Below are 12,801 nucleotides of genomic sequence, written 5' to 3' on the forward strand. Positions count from 1 at the left end.
AAAGTTATTTACTTCATTTTATCTTAAACTTAAAGATTAAACAGTAATTAAGATTAAATTACTTATTGTTAGTCACTAATGTAATAGAACATTTAATAACTAACAAAATACTTGTTAAAAATACCATAATTAAATGAAACAAAAATTTTTAATATTATGAAATATTTTAAGATTCGTGTTGGAACTACTTATTCACCTGTGGTTGGAGACTTCTTAAAACTTATCAAATCACATTCAGTACTTCGGTCAAAACGCTATGTATCACCAAAGGCATTTGATAATGCTATATGTGATTTTAAGACAAAACTCAACAATAGATGGAATATAAATACTACAAGCCTTGGAATTCGACAAAGTTTGAATCATTTAAAAAAACATAATCCAAATATATTAAACGATTTAAAACATAACCAGAAACTTGTAAAATTATTAAGGGAAAAATATAAGTGTGAAAATAATGATGATATGCCAAAAAAAGAAATCTCAAAACCAAAAAAAAGAAAGATGAATAATATATCAAAGTCTATGGATAGTTCTACATTAAAAAGCCTTGAATCATCTGAAGAAAATAAGGTCGATAAACTTGATTCTGAAGATGTTACAATTATTTCTGATAATAATGATAATGATAGTGATAGTAATAATGAGAATGAGAATAATGATAATGATGATGATGAGTGCAGTGATATTGAAGATGATGATAATGATGATGATGAAGATGAAGATGAAAATGACGAAGAGTTCAATGAATATAATAATGTTAGCGTTAGTGAAGATTGTGAAAATGATACAATCATAACAGATCATAACTATGGACAGCAAAATTTATCATACACATGTGATAAGTGCAGTGCAAGTTATAAAACAGAAAAGAAATTGAAAAAGCACATATTTATAGAGCATAATATTGGAGATAACCCATATAAATGCAGTGGATGTAATAAGCTGTTTCGCAATGCACATAATTTTCGAACGCATTCAATTTTATGTTTGAATAGAGGGCAAAAATATATATGTCATATATGTGGTAAATATTACAGTAGATTCTCTATTAGACATCACATGCAATTACATCAAAAACCAAAATTTGAATGTAAGTTATGTCCGAAAAAGTACCACAAGCCATATCTTTTTAAGGAGCACATGAAAACACATAAACAAGCACGTGATAACATATGTGAATACTGTGGTAAGGGCTACAACACTCGTAAGAGTTTGGCTGTTCATCGCAAGGTACAGCATAATCTTACCTTTAAATGTGATATATGCAATTTAAAGCTTAGTTCCGATGCAGCAGTCGTTCGTCATAAGCAGTATATGCATTTAGCACTGGAAGGAACAAACGAAGAATTGGAGGAAAGGACTAAATTTAATCGCTATCCAAAAATTATAGATCCCGAAACTAAGAAGAAACGATACTTTTGCGAGTTATGTGAAAATACATATGCAAATTGCAGTTCGTTATTATCACACAGAAGAAATATACATAAAATTAAACCGAACAAAAAGAATATGTATCGCAAAACGGTGCTCAGGAAATGGAATAAACAAAAGGCTGCAAGCTTGCAAAATAGTGCGAAGGAAGAAACCGATGAATATATTCCGCATGATGAATATCAATATATTGAGATGAAAGAAGATGATGATATAATATTGGAAGAGACCGAGGGTGACGAGTCCTTTAATTTGTTAGATGAATATTTTGAATTAATTGATTAATTAATTGATTTTATTTTGTTGGTAGTTAAAAAATTTTTGTTAAATAAACTTAAATTTAATAAACAAATGAAATATTTTTATTTTATTTAAATACCAAATTTGTGCAATATTACCTAAAATTTAGCGTTGGTACTTATCAAAGCTATTTTTTTTTCATGCATGTTTTACTAAAAACAGTCCGTAATTATATATCGCTTGAAAATATTAAAATTAATATTCTGCAAATGTTTATACAAAATAAGTAATTAAAATTAAATTCTGTTTAAAAATAATTTAATGATTAATAATAATAAATTAATAATAGGCTTGTAGATATATCTACATATTTCTTAATTGTAATATTTTATTCGGGTATCGCCATGCAAGAACTGAAAAGGTTTATGGTCTCTTCTAGGAGGAAGAAGTAAATATATCAAGCTATTGTGTATATGCCCAGTCTTATCAGAAGTAGGACTGCAATTTTTGCAAAACTCTTTTACGAGAATTCCGAAGTACTACAAGTTATGTAAGTAGATCTTGAATTAACACTATTTGTAGCACAGAAGCCCTTTAGAAAACCAAATTAATTGAAGGGATGACATATTGAATGAAGAGCTTTATAGTAACACAACAGACCTATAAGAGTTTCATATGCTGTTTGTCGCAGAAACGCGACTGAAACCCCAATTGCAATTATTCACTCACTTGTTTGAAAACTTAAGTCTATACTGTCTAAAGAATATACAGATCGTTGAGATTCCAATTTTCCACACACTCCGATCTCTTTATACTCTACACTATGTGTGGATATAGCATACTTGTTGAGATATCAATGTTTAAATTTGTAAAATATTTATATTAACTATTCAAACAAAAACTGCATACACAATCTAACGCCAAATAGTTGGTACACGTAATTTTTACTGTGATTATTTAAACTACGAGTAAACTACAGAGCCAACTGGTGCGGCACATCCATTTTTTGTTGGTAGTTTACATGTAGAATTTATTAGTTAATAATAAATAAAATCTATGGATTGATCGGTGATACAATTTTTACATTATTACATTATTAAATAAAAAACATAAAAATATAGTTATTAGTTTTAGATTATCCCAATATGACTTTAATTGAAATAAATTTTGGACTATTTTTTTTTTTTAATTATATAAGCACCCACTAATACAACAAATGGATTCCTAAGCATGGGTTTTGGATAGGTTTTATAATTGTTCAAATTTAATTAATAGTTAATAAAACCTACACGCAGCATACATGCGTATATATAAACTAAAAATTGTAAAACAAGCCAGAGAAAAACATAATTACTTAGTTTACTCATTTATTTATTTAATTATAAACGTTCTTTTACTGTTGGTTATTTTCTTACTTTAATTCATTACAATTGATCGTTAAAAAAAAGAGTTACAGTTTTCGGTTGGGCTCTGCCTAATTAAAAAATAGTTCTTTACACAGCATATAAATTTAACTGTTTGTAAATAATAAATAAAAAGTAATTCAACAAAATATATTTAAAAAAAAATGTTTGCATAAAATGTTAAATAGAAAATATTTTTTTCTCCATTAATTAAATTAATTTTTTTTTAAACGAAATATAATATATTTTCTAATAAAAACAAATATTTTCACTATAAAAAAATATATTTGTTTTTACTAAAGAAAATGCATTTTCTTTTACTATAAAATAAAATTATTTTTTTATTACTATAAAAAAAATACTTTTTTCATGTAAAAAAAATATTTTCTGGTAACAAATAGATATTAATTTCGGTTTAATTTGCATTATACTAATATATGTATATAAACACACATTAACGCATATACATATGCAATTTAAAGGAAATTATTAACAAAATAAGTAAAAAAAATATACAATAGAATAAATATATTACACTGATTGATTCGTTATTTGAAAATTACAAAATGCAAACAAATCTTATAGTGTAATCTAATATTCAAATTTTGTACTAAAAAACTGTATAAATTAATGTAAATATATATGTACATATGTAGTTAAGTTTTCTTATATTTTGCATATAGCTCAAAGTATTCGAACACAAAAACATATGTAAGTAACAAATGACTATCATAAATATATCATTATAATAGGATTTGCCACTTTAAAATAAATTATGATATAAAAAAAAATAAGAAAATTTCGAGTTATTTCACAAAAAAATAATTTCATAAACTCGCAATCTTGTAATTTCAATATACAATTAAAATTATTATTTAATAATTAATTTTAATTGCTTATTAAGTAATAAATATATTTCATAAAAAAGTTATATTAAAAATTTAAATAGTTTAGTGCCTTTAACGCAGCCGTCGTTATAACATAAAGTTATTAACAAATTCACGATTTGTAAAAATTTTATGAAATTTTTAATATTTTACATAATAACAAGGGCAGCATTTAATAAATAGCAAAACATTTTTTATATTTATTATATGTACATATATATTTACACCATTTAAAAATATTGCTTTGTACCACTGGTAGCTTTGTGTATAAGTTTGACTTAATAGCTTAAAGGGATGTTAAGGATGTATGAGTTCAATTATAGCATGAGAAAAGTTCTATTGTTAGTTTTATACAAATTATATAAAAATACAATAATTGTGCATTATAAATATGTGATCATGTAAAAAAATTTCAAAATTTTATATGAATATAGTTATATTAAAGTAAATACTTTGCTCAGTATATATATATATATATAAGTTATATACATAATGCATATAATTACTTGATTTGTTCTTATTTTAGTTTCTTTAGTTAATTTTTATAAAACTGAGAGTTTTAGATTTTACCAATAGAAAATTGTCTTTGATTAATAGTTTTTTGTATATAAAATTTTTATAACTAATCACTAATATTTATGGCAATTTCTTAATTGAAATTATGTACTTATAATTTAAATCGAAATATACATATATATGTATATGTATATATTTACAATTGGAATATACATATAGGGTATACAAAATAGTTTATACTTAAATATATGTAAAGTTGACGAGAAAAATTTGAGTTTATTTTGCATATGATCTTTTGAAAGTAATATTTCCACTAAAGCCGAACATTTGACTTAAGTGACTGTTGGTACTTGAAGAGACGCCACTGCCAGATGAAGTACGCATGCGTTTTGATGGTGGTGACATTTTCTTAGGAGTTTGTGCGAGACGTTTGCGTTCCTTCATATATTCTGAAAAAAAAAAAAAAAAAATTAAATATTAAAAATTTTAATCAGTCATATATATAATGTGATGATATTAAAGATAAACAGAGAATGCACTAGATTATATATCTATGAATTAATATAATTTATCAACTAATTCGAACTTAAGACTATTAAAAAATAAATTATTAACTTATAAATATTATTAATTAGGGTACGAAATAAGAGACTTAAAATTTTATATTCTTTTTCGAGTTAATTTTTATGTTTAATTGCAAATAATATATAATTAAAAATTAAAATACTCTATTCTGTATTCTGCGAAATTAAACAAAATACAAAATAATTTTATACTTCCTACCATACAATAAAAATATAAAGTCTCTGAAAATTATAACATGTTTCCAAGAGCAAGCGATACTATACGCGGCGTTGAAGCTAGTCACCATGGATAACGAAGTGCTGATCACAACTCCCATCGGAACGTTTTTGTTTTCAACGAAGACAAACCAATTAGGTATCTTCAGAATGGAGAAACTACTACAAAAACAACACTAACAGCATAAATTATAATCTTTTTGAACATTTGCTTAGTTGTACAATCTTTTGCAATATATCAATTGCTATTTTTGGTTTCATTGCAACGGTGCACATGTACTTATTAAGAAAGAAGAATCAAAGAGCCTATGGAGATCATCCCTAAGTAGTTCATTTATTTGTTTTTTGAAGTACCGAAGTCTGTCACTCTATTGGCACGTGGCAGTCCCGAGGGTTGTAGATGGTGAATTGAAAAATGCCTTTACAAATTAAGAAAACAAATAATTGAAAGAAAAGGTAGTCAGTTACTTCTTACAGAAAAGGTAGACAGGCCAAAAAAGGTTTTTAAGGAGGCACACAAATGTATAGGTAAATATTAAATAATATAATATACCACTAAAATTGACTTGCATGAAATAGCGTTTATTTACGGTAAAAATATAAACATTTTTAAAAACGTAAAGTGCACATAGTTAAATTAATTAATAATTTGAAACTATTAAGTTAAAATAAAAAATATTAATTAATTTAAAAAAAGGTTCTTTAAAGTCTTCCCAATGTGTTAATTACTAAAAATATTCTTTTTTAAAACATTGATGAAGATATAATGTGATTGTAGATGCGTACAGAAGGGCCTGTTGGTTAGGTAGTTGCAGAGGCTGACCTTTCGCCTCAGATAATTCGTAGTTATTTGTCGTTTTAATACCAAATTCCTTGCAAGAAACCCCTACAGATAAGCTAAATACAGCAAGCTGAATTTATATAATTTAAAAAAATCTTACTCATTAGCAAAACCTTTGCTCCGACATACTGTCAAGAAAGTAAAGAAAGAAAATTTTCCTAAACATCCGTTCTTTTTGTTAGTTAAAGCTGGGCATTCGCAGAAAAATGAGTGACTGTTTCTTCTTCGTTCAAGTTTCTGCAACTTTTAAAAGAAGTATTGAACGAAATGCGCAGGTTTTTTACGTGTTATGCTATACACCATTGTCCGAAAAGAACAGCGGCTGGCTTTGCAGTACTACGTTCTTGGTTATAAGACCGTTTAACATGGTCTTATTGTACAAAGGCTAGGACGACTATGACGTTTTATATGTTAGGATTGACTTCCATATCTCATTATCTATCTGGAAAAACCGTCTCTACAGTTCTTAGCCGTCTCTACAGTTGAAAAAAGCGTATGAGAACAAAAAGTAAGAATGCAAATTTAAATATTATTTACAACAAAAAAAAAAAATGGCAACAACAACGATGTTATCTTGCTTATTATAGTAATTTTGTACACTAATTATTAATTTGCATTACAATTATTTGTTTTAATGGTATATAAAAAACGCATTGTAAGGTATTTAAAATAGCATTGCATATGCAAAGATCTCTAGACCTCTGTAGAGATTTATAATTTATTAATCAGACGCCATGCATGGTGTTATTAAAAATTTGTTCAAATTTAAAAAAAAAAACAACTATACACAGTATATGCGGGATTGTTAAGCTTCTGTTTAATATTTGAGATTTGACGATTTTATTCAAGCACTTCACTCTTAATAATAATAATAATAAAATAGAGAGAAAACGTTACAAAATGCAGAGTAATAATGGTTAGTTGTTTGTGTACATATTGAAAAAAATCAAATGATTGGTTAATTGATGAATTAAATGTTCAATTAATAGAACTTGTAACGGTTAGCTATAAACATGTGTATATGTTGTTGAATAGAATGATAATAGTAAACAATCAAGCATTGATCATTTACAGTAATTTAATTCATTGAAACCATTTCAATAAAGAATTTTTCTGCTAAAAATATAATGTATTGTGAATGAATATGTAATTCATGTTGCACACAGAGTAAAAGTCTGATTCATTACCGCCGTGTAACACTGCACTACTCTCCCTTTCAATAGAATACATATACATATACATATGTAGGTATATGAAATATCGATCTTACTGATCTGGCAGTTATAATAAAAAAAAAGCGTTCAACGCATCAATTTTCGAAACACGTACCAATCTTTTAAATTGTATTAAATTAAAAAAATATACATATATTCACAGCTGTTAACATTTAATTTTCCATAAGTTCAATAGAATTTTTCCAAAACACACTAAAGGGTCGGTCACTCAACCTCATGTAAATGCTTTACATTCAGTAAGCCTGCACTATACTTAGAGTTTCCGAAACATCCCCCTCCTTGAAGTGAGCATGCAATCACGCACAAGTAACAGGGATGATTTTCTTTCTGGTTTGCCGTTAGCAGATCAAAAAACGCAAACGTAAACGCAAACGCAAACCCGAAATGCAATTGACAAACTTTATGGGGGATCAAAATTGTTAAGTAACTTCTAAAACAGCTGCAGTGAACTGATATTGATGATATTTTCAAATGACGACGCGACTAGGAACACTTGTGCACGCAAAACAGCAACCCTTTAGTCATACTGAAATGGAATATCACTTTCCAACGATCATGTTTAGTTAATGCATTGCACTATAGGGTAACGAAATCACTGAAAAAGTTAACTAAAGCTATAATTATCATCAGATTTTGTTTTATACGCCACAGCATTTTCTACCTTTAGTCAACATTTAGTACTTGCAAAGGAAGACCGGAAATGGTGCACAAAAAATCCATTAAAAATCACGTAAACCATGTCAATAAAACATCAAACCCTAATTATTAAAATTTTTGAAAAAAAATTGTGCTTGTTTGAATAAAACAAAAATAGGGGAATTTATTTTTTATCAACTCCAGGAACACCTACACTTATCGGCGACTAATATGATTGAGTAAAAATTCATACCAAAAAAAAAAAAACTGAACTATTATCATATATTTTTGTACCGCAATTATAATTTCATTTGTTAAGATTTAACGTATATTTCAGTCAGAAGTTTCCCTTGAATTTCTTTAAAACTAGCAATATATACTATTTTATTGTATGCAAAATAAATTGAACTCAATAATAATAATTCATCTCAATAAAAACAAAAAAAAAATTTTTCTATAAGTCGTTTATTAATTTAAAAATTAGAAGTAACTATCTTTTTTGTTATTTATTTGTTTAAGTCCAATTATAAAATTAACGTTAAACTTGTTAGACAACTATAGCTGCGGGATAAGATGAAAGAAGTGTGGTCAGATTGGACGCACTTACTTGGAACCCCCAGGGGACTAGACGCAACAATGACCTGGAGAAGGACAGTCCAGCAGGAGACAGGCAAAGTGTTTAACGAGTTGAGAGCAATAGCACAAAATAGAAACGAGTGGAAAATTGTTGTAGACTCCTTAAGCTCAACTTTAGACTTTATAATAAAAGAACTCATTTTGAATTTTGATCAATGTAAATATGTAGTAAGGTTAATTAAATATATAAAATGACACATAAAAACCGATTTATAATTATTTATTCTTAAATTAAGTATAGAAATTGGATACTCCTGAATTATTTTGCTACTGTAAAAGTACCAAAAGGTGAATAAATAAAAAAAGGAATACTTGCTTTAAAAATGATTTACATTTAATTGTATTAAATTATAATAAAATACCACGAAAACCTTAGGTTCGCATTATCCACATAACAAAAATAATTCTATTCTAATCTTTTTCAAATGATTATAACATCAACTAATAATTTTGATCAGAACTAGTCCTTTGACAGAATTGTTTAAAATCTTTTGGAAGCTTAATTCGAGTTGCAGTGACCGCTTGCTAACCAGCTAACCAGGAACCGATGGAACATCAAACAAAACTATACGGATTACAAGAAGAAGTACACTTCAATTGCTTTTTTCTTAATGCACTCAGCTAGTTGATCATTAGGTCTGAACCTAAAAAAGTTTAAAGATAGAATATGTTACTCTAACTTGAATTTCTAAGTTTCCTTAATGAATCTAAGAAGATCGGGTAGAGAATGAAAGAGAGAGAGAGCATTTTTATGCTTTCACACTATAACAAAACAATCTCAAGCCAGTTCTTCCAAATACTGGGCAATAAAAGACGAATTGCTCTGTATCATATAGTATTATATCAAAATTTATTATTCGCAAGTTGCAAATATTAAGTACCTTTTTACTTGACTTCTTAATAACCTTATAATATTAAAATTTTAATAATAAATAGTTTTATTATCTCATATTCTAATATGTATTTTAACAAAAATCAAACTACGTTAATATTTTAGCAACCACTCTGCTATACTTAACAATTCCATTTCCCATAATTGATTATTGAAGCAGAAATTTGAAATATAAAAAACTTTTACGAATGCAATATTCCATAGACACTTGCATTGAGGTAAAGAATATATAATAAAACCCACATATTTTGAAATATAGCATATATTTAGAATATAAAAAAACGTGAGAATTAATTTTGTTGCGTTTGATTGAGCACAACATTTTCCCATAAGTTTTTTATAACGTTCATTTCATTTCCTGAATAGTACATTTATTAAGTGTACATAGACGTGCTTCTGCACCCTGTTTTGCATACCATTTAAATTGCTAAGACTTTTTGATTTTTAACGTTATTTTGCTGTTCAAAACCGTCAAAAATATATGCTGTGGCATATGTTAACATATATAATTTGAAAATTGTATTTAAAATTAATTTTATACTTTATAACGTAAGAAAATCAACAGCGATCTGGATCTGTCAATGAACTTTTCCAGGATGACTGAACTTAGTTAACACAATTTTAGTAATAAGATGTATTAAATTCATATAAATGTTTATATACAGACATATATATACAAACATATGTAAGCATACAATATATGTAGAATCTTATAGATAATATACAATAAGTTCTTATTTTGTGATATGTGTAAATAATTATATATCTTACCTGTTATCTTCGGTTGACGTTTACGCAAATTAGGTTTACTGCTAGGCAATGTAATTTTTGTAGTTTTATTGCTATGGCCAACTATAGTTGGAACCTTAAATGTTACTGTTGCTTCGTCCTGTGATTCATCACATGAATCCGTATCTGTTGCAGAGCTGATGAAATTTTCACGTTCAGCACGTTCATCTATTAACAAATCGATAGGAGTTGGTGGTGTTGTCACTGGACGTACATGTGCCGCACGTGTAAGTGTATACATTTCGGGTGAGTTTGTTGCCTCTTGGAAAGTCACACGTTCCCATACGAAGTGCGAATTACATTTTATTGGCATTCCATTCCGAAAATCAAAACCCCATTTTTTGGCAGCTTTTTCGTGATTCTTTTCAAGTTCATCTGATGCATATCTGAAAAGTGAATCATACGAAATGAAATTGAAATGAGATTATAGAACTATCAACAGTGCAATAGAGTATATGCAAACATAATGATTTTATTATTTACTGAATTTATTATTATTAATTATATTTAATTGCAATGATCCTACAATTCTTTTAAGATTTTAATTTTATAATTAATGTAATTACAAGTTAGGTGGACGACATCTACCGTATCCGAAAAAACTATGAGTTGTAGAAGCTTGATTACAACATTAATATACGTATTATTCAGAAAACTGATAGTGAGGATTGAAGTTGATGCTTCAGAGAAAATCGTGTTCAAAGGGACAGTGGAATGAACCCACATAGGGATCAACGAGTTTTCGGTGGAATGCTAAGATTGATGAGGCACTAACCATATTTGATCTTGGAGATTGGGCACATCTATCAGAGGCACTTTGAGAGAAGTGCTGTAACTGAAAGCCGTAACGGGTGTTTTGAATTAGCATATATAATAGAACTTATGTTTATAAATGTTTCGCTTAATATTATTTAACAATATTGTTACAATTTTTATATTTACTTTGTCCTTTCTAACTAAAAAGGATACAATTTGTTAGCTTTCTTCTCTTTTAGCACCTACTTATTAATAATCAGTCTTATTCAGAAGATATAAATATATTTATATTAAAGTCATTTATTTTCGATCAAATAGTTAATTTTCCAATATATTTCACGGATTTTCGAAAATATATTCTATCTTAATAATATTAGAATGGCTGAATATAGTCTAATAAATACGGTAACTTCGTACGTAAATAGACCAATTTTTGTGTGGAGTTGACAGAACTAATGTTGAATCTTATAGTTATAGAATATAGTTAGTTATACAATATGAATTGCACGCTTAAGGTACATCCACACTAAAGCGAATGCTTGCGAATGAACGAACTTTTTAAGGTACTATTACCTGCGAATGTTCGTTTGTTCGCTATCGTTCGATTTGGGGTGGACGCACCTTTGCGGATCAGTTATATCGAGAGCAACACGAATGATCTATATAAGGAATTGAAAAATTTTCATAAAATAATAATAGTTAATTTATTAAAAATATATAAAAATTTACTTACTTGTTTATTTCAGCAGGATTAACTGAACCGAAAAGGTCACGTTTAATGCGATTTAGTTGACGTCCACAAGATAAATTGTTGACTGCTGATGGACTGGGTCGGAGCTTACAGAACTCCGACAGTACAATTGGATTTAATACGCGAGCAGCGGACATTTCTTTATAAATGTATTTTAATAAATAATATATTAACTCACAAATGCAAAATACTGAATTGCGTCATTAAATTGTTGATGTTGAATAACCTTGAGGCAATATTTTGGTTTGTTATTTGTTAAGTGTTCTTTAAAAAGTTTTTTTTACAATTTTCTTTTGCTTTGACACTATTAAATGTCAAAATTCGCGCCAAAAATATTTCCCCAATAGTGTCTTTGAATTTGAGGTACAGTTTCGTGCTCCACCTTCACTAAACCAAAGGGGATTCAAGGGAGCAGGAGAGTATAACCAAGAGAGTAGTTATAATTTCTGTACCAAAAAACGGAGTAAATAATATATATTTTATACTTATTTATTTTCACTTTAAATTTTTTAATTAAAGTTTTTATATAGTTTTTGTTAATAAATGTTTAAGCAACCACAATTGCTTGTATTTATGCACTTGCACTGTCGTGTAGAGTTTTCTTTGATCTTCTCTTTCGTCACAATCGTAATGATTTTCATAAAATTTTTTTTCGTTAAAAAAATCGAATAGAATTTTAAAATTTGTTTTTAATAAACTTTTTATTATAAATGAATCAACTTTATAATATAAGAATTACATTATTTTATTAAAATAATTTAATATTACTTTATGTACGATATTTCACGCAAACACACTCAATTTACAACCTTTCTCGACAAACGCTCTCTTTGTACTGATTTTCAAATTTTTATTTTGTTCACAATACCAAAACTAAAAATTATTCATTGTATGAAAGCAAAAATTGTAGACAGCAAAATTTATAAAAATAAGAATTTTCGAATGTATACACAAAGCATAGCACGATAAAAATACTTTAAGTACA

At 27.5% G+C, this 12,801-nt stretch overlaps 2 protein-coding genes across 4 annotated transcripts; one reads left to right on the forward strand and one right to left on the reverse strand.

Moving 5' to 3' along the window:
- Nucleotides 1–171: 171 nt before the first annotated feature.
- LOC119663569 (zinc finger protein 660-like) lies at nt 172–1,738 on the forward strand (the record flags this gene model as incomplete). The annotated part of the gene is made up of 1 exon (XM_038073178.1): nt 172–1,738. A coding segment is annotated over one exon (1,548 nt), but the record flags the coding sequence as incomplete, so codon positions are not given.
- A 2,767-nt stretch (nt 1,739–4,505) lies between these two features.
- Nucleotides 4,506–12,684, reverse strand: LOC119663570 (cyclin-dependent kinase inhibitor 1B-like). 3 transcript variants are annotated; one of them, XM_038073181.1, is made up of 4 exons: nt 12,626–12,684; nt 11,799–12,262; nt 10,292–10,695; nt 4,506–4,929 (listed from the first exon to the last, which is right to left on the reverse strand). In XM_038073181.1, exons 2-4 carry the CDS (start codon nt 11,951–11,953, stop codon nt 4,757–4,759), a joined length of 732 nt encoding a protein of 243 aa, XP_037929109.1. In that variant the 5' UTR covers nt 11,954–12,262; nt 12,626–12,684; the 3' UTR covers nt 4,506–4,756. The 3 variants fall into 3 exon arrangements, with proteins under 3 accessions (XP_037929109.1, XP_037929108.1, XP_037929107.1); XM_038073180.1 differs by lacking the exon at nt 12,626–12,684 and adding an exon at nt 12,585–12,605; XM_038073179.1 differs by lacking the exon at nt 12,626–12,684 and having other exon boundaries at nt 11,799–12,506.
- Nucleotides 12,685–12,801: the final 117 nt, after the last annotated feature.

The sequence above is a fragment of the Teleopsis dalmanni genome, unplaced genomic scaffold, assembly GCF_002237135.1.
Source record: "Teleopsis dalmanni isolate 2A unplaced genomic scaffold, ASM223713v2 unscaffolded_contig_0583, whole genome shotgun sequence".
Classification (NCBI taxonomy): domain Eukaryota; kingdom Metazoa; phylum Arthropoda; class Insecta; order Diptera; family Diopsidae; genus Teleopsis; species Teleopsis dalmanni.

Coding starts and splice junctions, on each gene's coding strand:
- LOC119663570 (XM_038073181.1), bottom strand. CDS start 11,953: ATGTCCGCTGCTCGCGTATTAAATCCAATTGTACTGTCGGAGTTCTGT. Junction 10,696..11,798: donor AATCCTGCTGAAATAAACAA/GTAAGTAAATTT, acceptor TTCACTTTTCAG/ATATGCATCAGATGAACTTG. Junction 4,930..10,291: donor ACGTCAACCGAAGATAACAG/GTAAGATATATA, acceptor TTTTTTTTTCAG/AATATATGAAGGAACGCAAA.